This window comes from Hypanus sabinus, chromosome 4, assembly GCF_030144855.1.
Source record: "Hypanus sabinus isolate sHypSab1 chromosome 4, sHypSab1.hap1, whole genome shotgun sequence".
In the NCBI taxonomy this organism is placed as follows: Eukaryota; Metazoa; Chordata; class Chondrichthyes; order Myliobatiformes; family Dasyatidae; genus Hypanus; species Hypanus sabinus.
Genome location: NC_082709.1, coordinates 102790782 through 102805719, shown reverse-complemented (window position 1 = coordinate 102805719; position 14938 = coordinate 102790782). Strand labels below are relative to the sequence as shown.

Here is a 14938-nt window from a genome sequence, read left to right as displayed (position 1 = left end):
CCAATTCTGCTTCTATGCATCTATGGTCTTATACGCAAACTCCACACAGACAGCAACAAGGTTTAGGATTAAAACGAGGATGCTTGAACTAAGAGGCAGCCACTCTACCATTTGTACCATAGCATTGTTAAAAAAAACAGAATAATCAGATGAAACAAGCTAAACAGTATGTGTACTGCCAAAAGGGCGATGAATACATTTACAACAGTAACCTTCGAAAAGAGAATTGAAAATATATTTGAAAACTTCAGGACTACGGATAACAGACATGGTATTGGGACTAAATGAATTTACCTTCAACTATCTGGTGCAGAAAAATGCGTTCAATGATCTTTCAATGCTCTACCACTAAAATGGCCTTTTATTCCAGTAAGAGACAATACTTTGCAAAAGCTCAAAATCTTTGAATATTAATCTAAATTGACTGAATTATAACTATATAAATTGCAAATACATTTGAAAATATTCATATTGCTAAAATCAGCTCATCTAAATTCACTCGTGGTCCAGTTCTCATACTTTACAATTTTATTAAATTGCTGTTAAGACTTTTCAAAGCAGGATATATATATATTTCTTATTAAAACGTATAGCTTTTTATGTATTTCACTGTTCTGCTGCCACAAAACAAAATTCACAACATATGCCAATGATATTAAACCTGATTCTAACTACACAAAATGATCAGAAAAACAAACAGGAATTTAGAAAATAAGACTGGGAATAATGGGCTAACAGGAGAATTATTTTGGTTTCACTGGAAATTATATTCAGTTTAAGTTTCTCAAGGCATCAGATTCATCAAAATGTTACTATGATATTTATATAGCTCCTGTAACAACCAATACTTCCTAATAGATTCTATAGTGGATTTATCTGGAAAGCATTACACCAAAACATACAAGATATTAGAGCTGATGACAAATTAAATAATTTCATCCATGCTTCAATGCAAACAAATATATCTGGCAGACAAAAGAAACAATTTTATTGGTGCATAAGTACGTCAGAAAAAATTTCATCTCCAACATCAATCTGAATTACAGAACTCAAAATTGGAAAGTACAAAAAAAGGAATGGAACAGTGTGAAAACAGGACAAATTTAACTTTGAAATAATTTCTCATGAAATAAAAAGGCCCCAATATGGTGTAGAAAATCATCCAAGCAAATCTCAAGCTTAATGCTATTACACTGTCAAGAATGTATTGGGAAATAGTAGGGAAAGCAAAAAATTACAATCTTAGAAACTGCGTTTTCACCCTAAAAAAATGCTCTTTGTTTTAATGTGTCAGAGTTAAGATTCCCTTTGTAATCCAACTGGGGGTGGTGGCCAAATGCCTTTAATAGAAGAGGGGAAACTAAGCACATAGCCCTTTCAGAAACAAAGTATTTATTAGCACAGTTAAAAGATAATGCATTCTCCTTTATGTGCGAAGTGTCAGTCAATATCCCAAACAAGCTCTTACGCACAGCCAACCAGAAGGCTGGATTTTTTTTTATATATACGCTAAGACATGCCTTAAAAGGTGCAGCCACAAAAATGCACACCGAACTGGAGAAAAAAAAAGTGGAGAGTGCCAGCTCCTAGTATTTGCAAAGCACTCAATATACACCACCTAACATCCCTGACCACCAGCTTACAAACAACCCAAATGTTTAAATATGTAAACCAGATTTTTAAACATTTTTAATATAACCTAAGCTCAAATTATGCACCTCGTAAGTACTGGCAAAAACAGTGCATGTTAAATGCTTCAGAGCAACCTTTACTCCAACCAACATCTTTTGAGTTTACAGTTCACACACCAGGTGCTTATCATCCAAACCAGTTAGTTCTGAATTTAATCAGCATCTGTCTAGGTTAATTTATCAGCAATTACTGAAGCTGTTGCAGGATTTTTACAGATAAAGCTGTTCACCCCAATATATTTTAAATGGATAAGACAATCATTGTGTAATTTGAAATGTTAGTTAAAGGCTAAAAAAGCCCAACAGCAGTGTCGTGTTATTTTGGAAAGTTCAAACACTGCAACACAATCTGCACTTCAGGGTAATATTTTTATGGAAATAAAAACATCAAGGAGTAGATTATGCTCATTTTTAAAGGTCTCATTCCAATGATTAAATCATACTCAAAATCAAACTAAAATCTTAGTAATGTGCCAGCTGCTAACTTACCAATTTTTTTTGGAGGAGGGAAATAGGCAGGGGCAGGAGGTAAGGGAGCATAATTTGCAAGAAACCCAACTTACAGGCACATTGTGTTAATGCATACATAAAGACACATCCTTGTGAAGTTTATTGGACAAAAAAAAACCCACTTTAGCACAACACACCATTACAATATTGTAAAGTAAGAATTAACACTCCTGGTTACACAGTAGAATTTGAAAATGTTATAATTTAGCCACAAACAGACCTGTTAACGTGCTCTTACACTATATCAGCATAGCCTTTATGGAAAACCAGGCCTCCCTTGTTTGGCTGCACTCCATAGTGTAAATAAGCCTGACCTCTATTTAACCCACTGCACATCCACTTAGGACAAAAAAAAAGATGAAGAAACACTAATATTTAAAGTAGGTGTACAGATGCCACTCCCTCACAACCTGAATTAAATGTGTAAATCCCCTCCTGGCAACATTACATTCTTATTCACTGTGGCCCTTAGCTTTCACATTGCATGTAGCCACCATTTTAACTATTCCCCAGCTCCATGGTTATACAATGTAATGCACTGACATACCCATGTCAACACCTAGGGATGGCAGGAATGGGGGAAATATTTCACCATATTCTGTTAAAAACATACAATTAGAATCAAGTTGTCAGGCAGAGGATTCCATTTGTCAGTAAACATTTTTCTCTTAACTCCCTTTAATGCAGGTCCATCCCCAAGATTCCAGGAGAGCATGTGTATGCATTTCTTTGAGATAGCATTAGTTAAAGAGGTGGAATAGCTAAATCTATGCAAGATTAGATGGTTTGATATCCAGCGTGGCTTCTCTTTCTTCCAATTAGATATGCAATCAACACAATCAGCACAAGGCCAGCAAGAGCTGCACCAACTATGATTGGGATCAACATGCCATCTTTATCCATTTGGCATTCTTCAGCTGTTCAAAAGAAAATTCAAATTTGAAAATTCACTTCTTAAAGCCAATCCAAAAATCACATAATTGTAATTTAAAACATAATTATAATTTAACAGACATAACTTTCAGGGAAGGATATTATAAACACCAACATTCAATTTCATGATAAATTCCTCCCACCTACACCAATCACACAAATTATGGTGCTTGTTCAGTGCAGATCAATACTTCTGCTATAAAGAATATTTAAGAGTCTCCAAGGATTACTTTCCAGTTAATTAGATTATGGCCCACTTCTTAGTTTTGAGGTGCTTGGAAGTAGGTACAAGATATCAGAGGCAAGTTTTTCCAGACAGAGCGGTGGGTGCATAGAATGCACTGCCAGAGAAGGTGGTAGATACAATAGGGTCTTTTAAGATAGGTACATGGAGCTTAGAAAAATAGAGGGTTATGCGGTAGGGAAAATCTAGGCAGTTTCTAGAGTAGATTACATGATTGGTACAACATTGTGGAGCGAAGGGCCTGTATTGTGCTGTAGATTTCTATATTTCTTAAATCAGCTTCACTTTTCTAGTCTATCCCAAATACCTCAACATTCATACAACATTTTTTACAATTTAAAATGCATAACATACGTTAAAAAGTTCATCAAAATCAGAAAATGCCTAAGGGTCTTCAACTCAAACAGTACCCTACTGGAAGTTACCACCATTTACTATTTTCATTTCGATTTCCTGCCTTGGCAGCCTTTTGATTTCAATTTACTAAGAATGGAAATACTACTGTGGTCTAGTCACACAGAGTGTACAATCTGCACAAAGTGTGGCCCAATGTTAATAACTTGATGACAAAAAAAATTTGGTAATGCTGAGAGCAAAATGGATTGAGACCAGGATCTGGAGGACCTCTACCCTACAAAGAGCCCTCAAAATTTCATATTCAGCTAATTCAATACTTTTTTTTAGTGATGTAGCTAGTGAAGGTAACAAAATACAACAAGAATGTGGGGAAACCAGGCACACCTCACAATTGGTGATAAATGGTCAACTATCACCTGTATTCCTAAAGGTGCCCCCATGAAACCACAGAATAAAATATTAGTCAAGTAGAATTCAAGATAATGGATCCTTAACAAATAAAGTCATCCCCATAAGGCAGTAATTACTTATTGAAACCAACTTGCAGAGGAATGTTAGCGGAGAATAGAATCAAGAATTTGGCATGGATTAGATGAGCCGAAGAGCCCGTTTCTGTACTGTACCTTTTTTTTACAACTTTATGACTTAACATTTCTTCAATTAGAAACGATGCTAAGTAGAGCTTGTATTTAAAAATCTCCCTCGTGAATGACATACATTTTTCCATATTAAGGGACCCAATATTTCCACAGAATAAAAATTTCTAAAAACCAGCTGATGCCATTAGTCTTCTAGCTTATGTTTTTACTATAAAAGCTTTCTATTAACCTTCATGCAAAATCTTATCAATGAAACCTCTAAGATTTTGCATGATAGGTAATACTCAAAATAAGGATTTCCAGAAGTACTTATAAACCTGATTTGGATTTCCCCCCTTTCTAATTCTGTTCAGAATTTTTCTTGGTTCCTGAAAGCTTGAGTTGAATATATTTGTTTCTTTAATTTTAGAGTAAATTTGGTTTAGATGGAATTAAAAACAGATATACTTAACCCAATATACTTAGAGGAGCAACAACATGTGTGTACATGTTAAGGTTGAGTATTCCTTAACAAAAATGCTTGGGGCTGGAAATGTTTTGGATTTAGAACTTTGGAATATATAATGAGATAGCTTGGAATCGCCATTATTTCCAATTCTGAAATTATGTGTTACCAATAAGCATTCTTTGTCTTACATTTGTTACACTTTAACAGTAAATATTATTCCTTATCATTAGTATAATGAAAATATAATAATGTGTGCAGCGTAATAGAAGCACAACAGCATCAGGATAATACCTGATTCAGCTGTTGAACTACAACAAACAGCAGACTTTCAGTCTCCACCTACAATGCTGTGTTTTGAATAAAAGTTCACAGTACACTGCATTTGCATTTTACTTTTTTAATAAAGTTTTATGTAAGGTATAAAAACAATCAGCACTGTAGACTTACTCTGGTACTAGATTTTTGTGATCAGTACCTACTTTAAAAACTTAACGTTGTGCATTTTCTTAAATTTCTGCAACCAGCCTGCTGAATATTCACAATTACCTTCAATTTTCAGTTCATCATGATAGATCTTTGCCTGTTTCACGATCAGCATAATACCGTTAAGTGGCATATATTCACTCTGACACTAACAATCCAGGATTATTTATCGCTTCATGTGTTTTTTTAAAAATTTTTCATTAACTTCTGCTCGTTACATATGTGAGCTCACTTCTCAGAACTGTCTGTGGTGTGCAAAGACTTGCATATCACTTGGGAACATTCCCAACATCTTGTGGAATTTTCAATTTGTGATGTTATGACAGCGCTCAGAAAATTTTTTTGGAGGCTTTGGATTTTGGAATTTTCGTTAAGAGGTATTCCACCTATATCAACAATCATGAACTAATTGAAATGTGACTGACTTAATGCTCGGCATGTGTATACCTACCAATTTCTCAAGTATTTACAGGGCGTACATATGAGAGGAAAAACAAACAGGCCCTAAAAAAATTGTATGCATTGTATCATTAGCAAGAAGCCTAGCAGACACAGCTTATCACCTAAAAAAAAATTATAAGGAAAAGATACATTTCTGCTTCAAATGTATCCATTAAAGGAATTTCAGAAGACACAAAAAACCAGTGCAGACAGCACAACATTCAAAGGATGCATTAAGTTTTAACATTTGAAAAATGGCAAGAACTTACCCATTCCATATTTTGAATTATTTACTTTAAATGGCTGCACATGGAAATCAAATGCATTGATGGAAAAGTCTGGGGTTACTTGGAGAACTTGTTCAGCTTGGCACATGTAAGATTTGCCCAAAGAAGTCTGCAAGTAGTGCAGACTGGTATTTTCAGCCTCAAACTTCTTTCCTACATTAAAAATGCAAAGTAACAATGACATTGATTTATCATATCAAGTAGCATCAGCAAAATCTTAATTCAAGCTAAAATATTAAAATATTACAATTATCAGTAGGAAGAATTGCTGCATTTCTAAACAGGGTTTCTTTCTGCAGAATCAATTACTCAAATACCTCAGTTCTATATTTCAAGGTTTTGAAGTTTGTGACCACCATATTACTATTCTCTTCCCATTTCTGATCCCAACCATTTGTAGACAGAGAAAAGGTTCTACTTAATCTTGTTCTTCCGCTTTTACAAAAGCGCTATTGCCAGTATTGGGCGTGTCATTTCAGTAGGTATTAATGTTCATTTTAGTAAGATGCATTCACACAAGCCTACAGAAAGCTACTTCATGAAAATACACCATCCAATACACCAAACCACCATCCAATTACATATAGATAAGCTAAAGTTTGATGTGAGGTTGGATTTAGAGTGATTCATAAGGACAGGAATAAAATTAATACAATACCAAATAAAGACCCAGAGATCTGTGCATTGAAACAAGTGTAAGTCGTTGAATGACTTGATTTTCGATCTCCTAAATCACATTAACTCTCTCCTGCACTTAAATTGGCTAGTTCAAGAACTAATCTATGTCCTATTTTATTTCAACTTGTCCATTATTGTGTGACTTTTAGTACAATATTCTTTGCAAATGAAGTGGATTCAATACAATATCCAAGGATGCATCATTTCCAAACATCCTCAACTAAAACTATTTACCCTTCTATGCATTTAAAAAGCTTCCCATCAGGCAAGTTACTGAACATTGAATATATTTTCCTTTCTCTCGTTTTTTTCAAAATATTACTTCAAGTTTGGCTACTTCTTAAGTGATGTTATAAATATTGCGCAATAGAATTTTACTGTATCTGAAAAAGCTAATGATTTTTCTTCTAGGTCCTCAATACAACATGCCTTTCCATCTATGTTGTCTTATATACAAAACTGGATGCTTCACACTCTGTCCTCTCTTCCACGTTAATTATAAATTGTAAATAATTGAAGGCCAATCACTGGTTCTCGGGGGCACTATACGAATTCTATCCTTCCAGCTCAAAGAAAAGGAGTAGTTTATTTCTACTGTCTTCTATGCAATAACCAAACTTCAGATCATGCTGTCATGTGCATCAACCTTTGGAACCTTGCATAATGCCTTCAGAAGTTCCAAATATGCAAGATCGACTCATCCTTTCTTGACTTCACATGACTTTACAAGAGTGCTTTAACTACTGTCCTGCACAGCTGCAGCATGATGTTCAAAGGATCATTTTACTGTCTTCAATAGTTTTATTAATTTTCACATAGAAGAATACAGAGTACATGAGGATATATATTATGAATCAAAAAGATAGAATAGTACGAATACATATTTAAATCACGCTAGCAATCGCAGTACCCTATATTCATAATCAAACACATACATTAATTATAATTTACCATCAATGTATGTACAATACAACTGTGATATTTGTCTACTCCACATAGCAATTAAATACAGAATGACCATGGGCGCTGACGACAGAAATTATGTCAACTTCCCGCCCCCGGCATAAAAAAGAAAGTAAACAAAACTAGCAGACCCCCAAATTATCCCTCGCGGCAAAAACAGCAACAGTAACAGTCCCTGACCTCGTCACTCAAAAAACAATACAGCGATATAGCATCAAACCCTCCTTACTCACAAGAAAGAGCACCTGCTGCCAATTGGCCACAAGAAAGTAAACACTGAAAAACTGAAGGAAACCAATATGAAATATAGACCAATAATCACATAAATCTCAGAATACCTTTTCGTCGGCATATGAGAGGAGAGCAGCTGCATGAACTCAGCCTTTCTGTAAAGAGTGACCACCAAACTGGGTCCAAAAGCCGCTGATCCAGCTGCTGTCTCTGTTGGGAGCTATTGCTGACCCCCTCCGCATTCACCCTGATCTTCAATCTACCTCCACTCTTCAAGATGGAGTCGTTCATGACCCTGAGCTGTGTCTCTGGTCTTTTAATTGATTATGAGATGTTCCGACTCATACTCAATCCCTCTCTATGAAAGCTAAATGCCATCTTCACTACTCTATCACCATTTTCAGGAAACAATGAACTTGCATCCCAAGATTGCTTTATACATCAATGCTTTTAAGATACCTGCCATCTTCTGTTCTGTACAATCCCACTTGAAGGATCTTGGCCCAAAACATGCTGCCTGACTGGCAGAATTCCTCCAGCATTTTGTGCACCACTTATTGCATGTTTGGCCAGCATTACCCTTTGCTGTTTTTTTTACCCTGTGGCGACCCACTTACTGTGCATGCGAACTGGCTCACAAATAGCAAGTGTGCGGGGGGAGACTTTGGTAATGCACCTCTGACGTCATTTCTGGCTGAAGAGGGCAGGCGCTAGGGATTAAATGCCAACATCGCGAAGTTTGAATGAACTAGTCTTGAAATGACTTACCGACCGTGTGTCGTCTCTAGCTCTGTATGTAGTACATCACTACATTGGTGACCCCGATGGTCCAAACGGGATTTGGACCAAAGATGACCAACTCTTCATCTGTTCACACAGTTTTGCTGAAACTGCTGACCTTCTGGATGCTGCGACCACGCGTGTGGTTTAGCCAAGCAGAAGCCGGGTTCCAGGATCGGCAGATATCCTCTGATTCCACACGTTACTACCACGTGGTGAGCGCCCTTGACCAGGAGACAGCCGCCCAGGTTGCGGATTTCATACAGTCACCCCCTGAAGAAGGCAAATATGAAGCATTCAAACCGCTGCTCATTGGGACCTTTGGCCTCTCATGGCGTGAGCGGGGTGCCTGACTGCTTCACCTGGACAGTTTGGGAGACGGACTGCCATCAGCATTGATGAACGAGGTGCTGGCCCTGGCTGACGGACACAAGCCCTACCTCATGTTCAAACAAGCGTTCCTGGAGCAACTGCCCAAGGACGTACATCTGCTGCTGGTCGACGCAGATTTCAGCGACCCCAGGAAGGTGGTGGCTCGGGCATACGTGCTGTGGAAAGCCAAGAGGGAGAGCATGGCGTCCGTCGGTTAGATTACCAGGCCACGCGCCCAACAGCAGACAAGACCAGGCCCGGCAGGGGGGCGCACTGAGGCAGGAGTGAGGAGGACAGTGAACAGTGGTGTTGCTACCATCAGCGGTGGGGCACAGAAGCCCGCCGTTGTCACCTGCCCTGCAAGGGCCAGGGCCAGCAGCTGCTAATGACTATGGGGGCTGGCCACCAGGACAGCCTCTTGTACGTCTGGGACAAACAGTCGGGATGCAGCTTCTTGGTCGACACCGGAGTGGAAATCAGTGTCTTGCCCCCGATGGGGTACGACACCTGCAACAGGAAGCCAGGACCCACCCTGAGGGCCGCAAACGGCAGCACAATACGGACCTATGGCACCCGCACAGTGCAGCTGCATTTCGGCGCCAACCGGTTCACGTGGGACTTCACACTGGCCGCGGTGGCCCAACCACTCCTGGGGGTGGACGTTGTGAGCTCACAGCCTGCTAGTCGACTTGCAAGGGAAAAGACTGGTACATGCCGAGACTTTCCAGACGTTCTCCCTGGGTGAAGCCAAGTTGCTGGCCCCACACCTGGACTCCATCACACTGTCGGACAACGAATTCACCAGAATCCTGGCTGACTTTCCAATTATTTTGGCACTGCAATTCATAGCAGCCATGCCCAGACATGGGGTACAGCACCACATTCCAACCCAGGGACCACCCCTCCACGCCCACGCACGAAGACTCCCCCCAGAAAAGCTCCACCTGGCGAAGGAGGAAGGAGGAGTTCAAGAAGATGGAGGAATTGGGGATCATACAGAGGTCCAACAGCCCCTGCACATGGTGCCCAAAGCAGCCAGGGGTTCGAGACCATGTGGCGACTACCGCAAACTGAACGAGGCTACAACTCCAGACCGCTACCCTGTGCTGCACATACAGGACTTTGCAGCAAACCTGCACGGGGCAAGAATATTTTCCAAAGTAGACCTCATCCGGGGATACCATCAAATCCCGGTGCACCCTGAAGACATCCCCAAAACAGCACTCATCACCCCATTCGACCTGTTCGAGTTCCTCCGAATGCTGTTCGGACTGAAGAATGCCGCACAGACGTTCCAGCGACTAATGGATGCAGTGGGACGCAACCTGGACTTTGTGTTCATCTATTTGGACGACATCCTTATAGCCAGAAGTAGTCGCCAGGAGCATCTGTCCCACCTCCGTCAACTCTACTCCAGCCTGAGTGATTTCGGCCTCACGATCAACCCGGCCAAATGCCAGTTCAGTCTCGATACCATTGACTTCCTGGGCCACAGGATTACCAAAGACAGGGCAACACCCCTGCCTGCCAAGGTAGACACGATCCGCCACTTTGCCCGGCCCAACACGGTCAAAGGCCTACAGGAATTCGTTGGTATGGTGAACTTCTACCACTGTTTCCTCCCCTCAGCAGCCCGTATCATGCGTCCTTTGTACACCCTGATGTCGGGTAAAGGCAAGGACATTACTTGGTACGAGGAGGCCGCGGCCGCTTTCGTTAAAGCCAAGGAAGCCTTGGCAGATGCCGCGAGGCTGGTGCACCCCAGAACGGACATTCCGGCCGCCCTCACGTTGGACGCATCCGACACTGCAGTCTGTGGAGTGCTGGAGCAGCTCATCGAGGGGCGCTGGCAACCCCTGGCGTTCTTCAGCAAGCACCTACGGCCACCCGAACTCAAGTACAGTGCTTTCGATTGGGAGCTGTTAGCATGGTACCTGGCAATCCGGCATTTGAGGTACTTCTTAGAAGTTCACCGCGTTCACGGACCACAAACCGCTGACCTTCGCGTTCACGAAGGTGTCCGATCCTTGGTCGGCTCGCCAGCAACGACATCTGTCCTACATCTCCGAGTACACGATGGACATCCAGCGTGTCTCGGGGAAGGACAACGTCATGGCGGACGCACTCTCCAGACCAGCTGTCCAGGCCCTGTCCCTGGGGGTGGACTATGCAGCACTGGCGGAGGCGCAGCAGGCAGACGACGAGATGCCCAGCTACAGGACCACAGTCTCGAGTTTGCAGCTGCAAGACTTTCTCGTAGGCCCAGGTGATAGGACCCTCCTGTGCGACGTGGCTACCGCCCCATCATTTCCGCCCAGAGAGGGCGGGCGCTAGGGATTAAATGCCAGCACCGCAAAGTTTGAATAAACTAGTCTCGAAACAACTTACCGACTGCGTGTCATCTCTAGCTCTGCATGTAGTACATCGCTACAATCCCATTAATTTTTTCTCAAACCTTGTGATAACAATTATTACTAGTTCTTCCACAGTATTTGAATCAAACCCATCAAAAACCTGTTGATATTTGCAGTGACTTATATCATGCAAATTGATGCAAAATACTAAATTATCTATAATTTCCTCATTTCTCATCTTAATTCCCCCATCCTATGCTCCAAGGACCCTAAACTTAGCCTGAATGACCTCTTAAAAAACACTTTGACAATACTCTCATTTTTTCCAATCATTTTAAAACATTCCTTGATAACCTTTTAGTTTCTCGCTGCTTGTTCTTATAAGATTACTGGTTGTTTTGTCTAACACTAGCTCTTGCCATTTCATATGCTAACCTTTAGCTTACTCTTTTCCTTGACCTCTACTTTCAATCACAAATGGATCACCTTTTGCCTACTATCGCTCTTTCTAATTCAGATAAATTTCTGCTAAGTGCTATGAACCAGCTATTTAAATATCTACACTGCCCACCCACTTAACTTATCCCCAAGTTTATTTACCCAGCTCACTCCAGCCAACTACCCCTTCAGACGATTGCAACTGCTGTTGCTCGAGGATGTTGGTGACAGAGAGTGTATCCAGAATCCCAATGCATTGTGATCATGATTTAATTTAGAACTTTAAAAAGGCCACAATTTTAAACTGAAAATTAGTAATTAAAAAATATTTGAGCAAAAATATCTTAGAGCAAATAAACAGAACTTTACAACAAAAAATCTGGAACAATTTTATTATTAATACAATGGACACCAGGTTAGGAAAATAATTGCAGCCATGTTGTTGTTCAGCCCTGCACATTCCCAACCTCACTAACAGACATCAGGAGGATATTTAGTAAAAATTACCATCAACAGCAGCACATTGTGGGCTGAATGGCCTGTCCAGGGCTGCACTATTCTAGGTCCTATGAATTCAGTATTGTTAGCCACATCCATGTATTCACTAGCTTTGCCAAAACAGCTAATTTTCATAGCACCAAGAGGTAATCCTGGCCCTTCAGAGCAATGAGTCCTATTTCATGCTGTGAAACACCAACAATCCTTTGTCACAATGCAACTGCAGGACTACTTGCTGGAAAACAGTGATCTCAAGACCTTCCCTATCTATAGAGATAATTTATTAGTGTAAATACCATTTACAAGCCAATTAATGTTGACATAATTCTTCCAAGAGACCCAGTATTGCAAATCTGTAGTGCATTTAGCCATGTTGATCTGTGTAACAGTTAACTAAACTTATTCGTAGTATCATAGTCTCCAAAACTTGAAACTTACCTTGTGGTGGAACACTGCTTGAAATTGAGATCCCTTTCAGGTAAGAATTGTTGAAACTAGTATTCTGAATAAAAAGATACCAAGGTTTCACAATACAAGCTGAATATATATATGCAGTCAAATTTGTATAACAATAATTCTTTATAGTCAGCGGACATTATTCTGATGGCAAATTAAATTCTGGACTAATTTAAATTGTCACCCAATAATTCACTTTGTAAGTATTGAAGAAACTGGCTACATTTGAATCTGATTTCCATATCGTTTCACTATATAAACAAAGACTGAAAAGACCTCAATTACCGGACAAGGATATGTAAAATTGTAATCAAGTGATTCTGACTATTTGTAAGTTCAATGAAAAGTTATATTTTATAACTAGCCAATCTATTTTATTTTAATTTATTTACCCACTGATCCACTGAGCCTTGTAACACATTTGCTGTAGACCTCATGGACTATGGGCTCCCATTACAGAGATGTTGGGTATTCCTATTTAGAGTGCAGTAGTAAAGCAAATGCCTCAAAAACATGTTAGGAAGAAGGTACTTTATTACTGATTTCTTTTAAATATTTGTGTGCCTTCAGAATCAGCTAGGGTTGTTAGTAACCAGAGCTCCAATGCCTCTTTAGCAAATAGCCGGTTGTGTCTATCTATGGGCAAATATCAAAGGCAGTGCATCTGAATGTAGCAACACCAATGCTTTTTTAAACTCAAAGCTGAAAAGTGTATAGGAAAAATACAAAAGGATCTTCTTTTAAATAAAAGAATTACATTCTGCATATACTTGAGAAACTGTTACACTCAACTCACCACAACAAAATGAAAAATCAGTATGGTGCTTGAATCTGTCAGTTGAAGGTACGCATGATCTGTGCTACAGTTTCCACTTGCTTGGGTTTCGTTGGGATTAATGTTAAAAACTTTTGTTGTAGTCTGAAAAACAAAAGCAGCTTTCTATGTTGCAGTACTATTTCCAATTAAGCAAACTTGTCTACATAATATAAGCAATTAAAATTAAATGTCAGTGGATGCTTGTACAATTTATGAAGAAATTGCTTTTGAAATTAATTTTTGATGTGTTTAAAAGTCTTGTCCATTGAGAATTATTGCTTGCTTCCCACTGAACCAAATGTTATTTTAAATTGCTTTAAGGCTGAAAACAAAATCTGCTGGCCTCAAGTTATTCACTCTTTAAGCATTGTAGCATAATTCATATTTTACATTAATGCAAGTTTTCAGAACATTGATCCTCTTTTTTCTCCCTCAGGTATTTTCCTGATAGATCTCCATCCAAAATTACAACTCTATATTCACACACCTTACAATCTAGAAAGCATTAAGTTACAGATTCCAGCCTTTAGCTCAAGTGAAAACATTCAAAGTCAAGGTACCTTTTGCTTATGCTATCTTTTACTTCAGCAACTGCACAAGTTAAAGACTATGCAAATCTTAACATTGCATGTCATCCATCTTATGACTGCCTATTTAGATCTTGACATCTCCCATTTCAATTTCTTTGCTAGCAAAACTAATACCTGTACCTATGTCAATTAGATCAATAAACTTCACAAAGCACCCTTACATGCTTAATACTCCAAATTAGGTTCATGTGTTTTCTAGCAGATTAAAGTTACAAATCACAGAATCAAGTACAAACTTTTGTACCATTACAAGTTTAAGTCCACTTTGACCTTAACCATTAACCTCTTTCACATCTTCCTTCAATAGAACCCTCTAGAATACAGCCCTTAACCTCATACCCTTTCCACCAATGTGAGTCTCCACCTTGTGAAGTGCATCTGTTCTGTCTGTAATCAGAGCTCTTAGGATTCTTTTTAAAATATAAAGATACTATTCAAATGCAAGTCACCATAGCATGGAAGGACAGAACAGTTTTAAATCCTTTAGTTTGATTATATATGTATGGCAACACTGACCACACTTATGCCATTCAAATGATATAATTGCCTGTGGCACTGCAATGAAAACAACCCTGATATTTAATCTGTCGACAACTAGTTAGTTTGAGATAAAGCGTGGAAGAGTCACACTGCAAAGCAACCCACCCTAGTCTAATTACAGGACAATTCACAATTAACCTACAAACTGGTATGTCTTTGGAATGTGGTAAGAAACCAGAGCACCAGAAGGAAACTCACATGTTCACGTACCCACACGTACAAACTCCT

The 14938-nt window shown here is 39.5% G+C and overlaps 1 protein-coding gene across 1 annotated transcript in view; it reads right to left on the bottom strand.

Moving 5' to 3' along the window:
* Positions 1-964: 964 nt before the first annotated feature.
* The window catches only part of lamp1a (lysosomal associated membrane protein 1a), a 40074-nt gene continuing 26100 nt past the window's right edge, over positions 965-14938 (bottom strand). Inside the window, exons 6-9 of the mRNA XM_059967772.1 lie at positions 13560-13682; positions 12746-12809; positions 5976-6146; positions 965-3118 (exon numbers count right to left, since the gene is read on the bottom strand). Of these exons, the coding sequence (XP_059823755.1) occupies positions 2979-3118; positions 5976-6146; positions 12746-12809; positions 13560-13682 (498 nt within the window). The 3' untranslated portion in view covers positions 965-2978. The remainder of the gene's footprint in view (positions 3119-5975; positions 6147-12745; positions 12810-13559; positions 13683-14938) is intronic.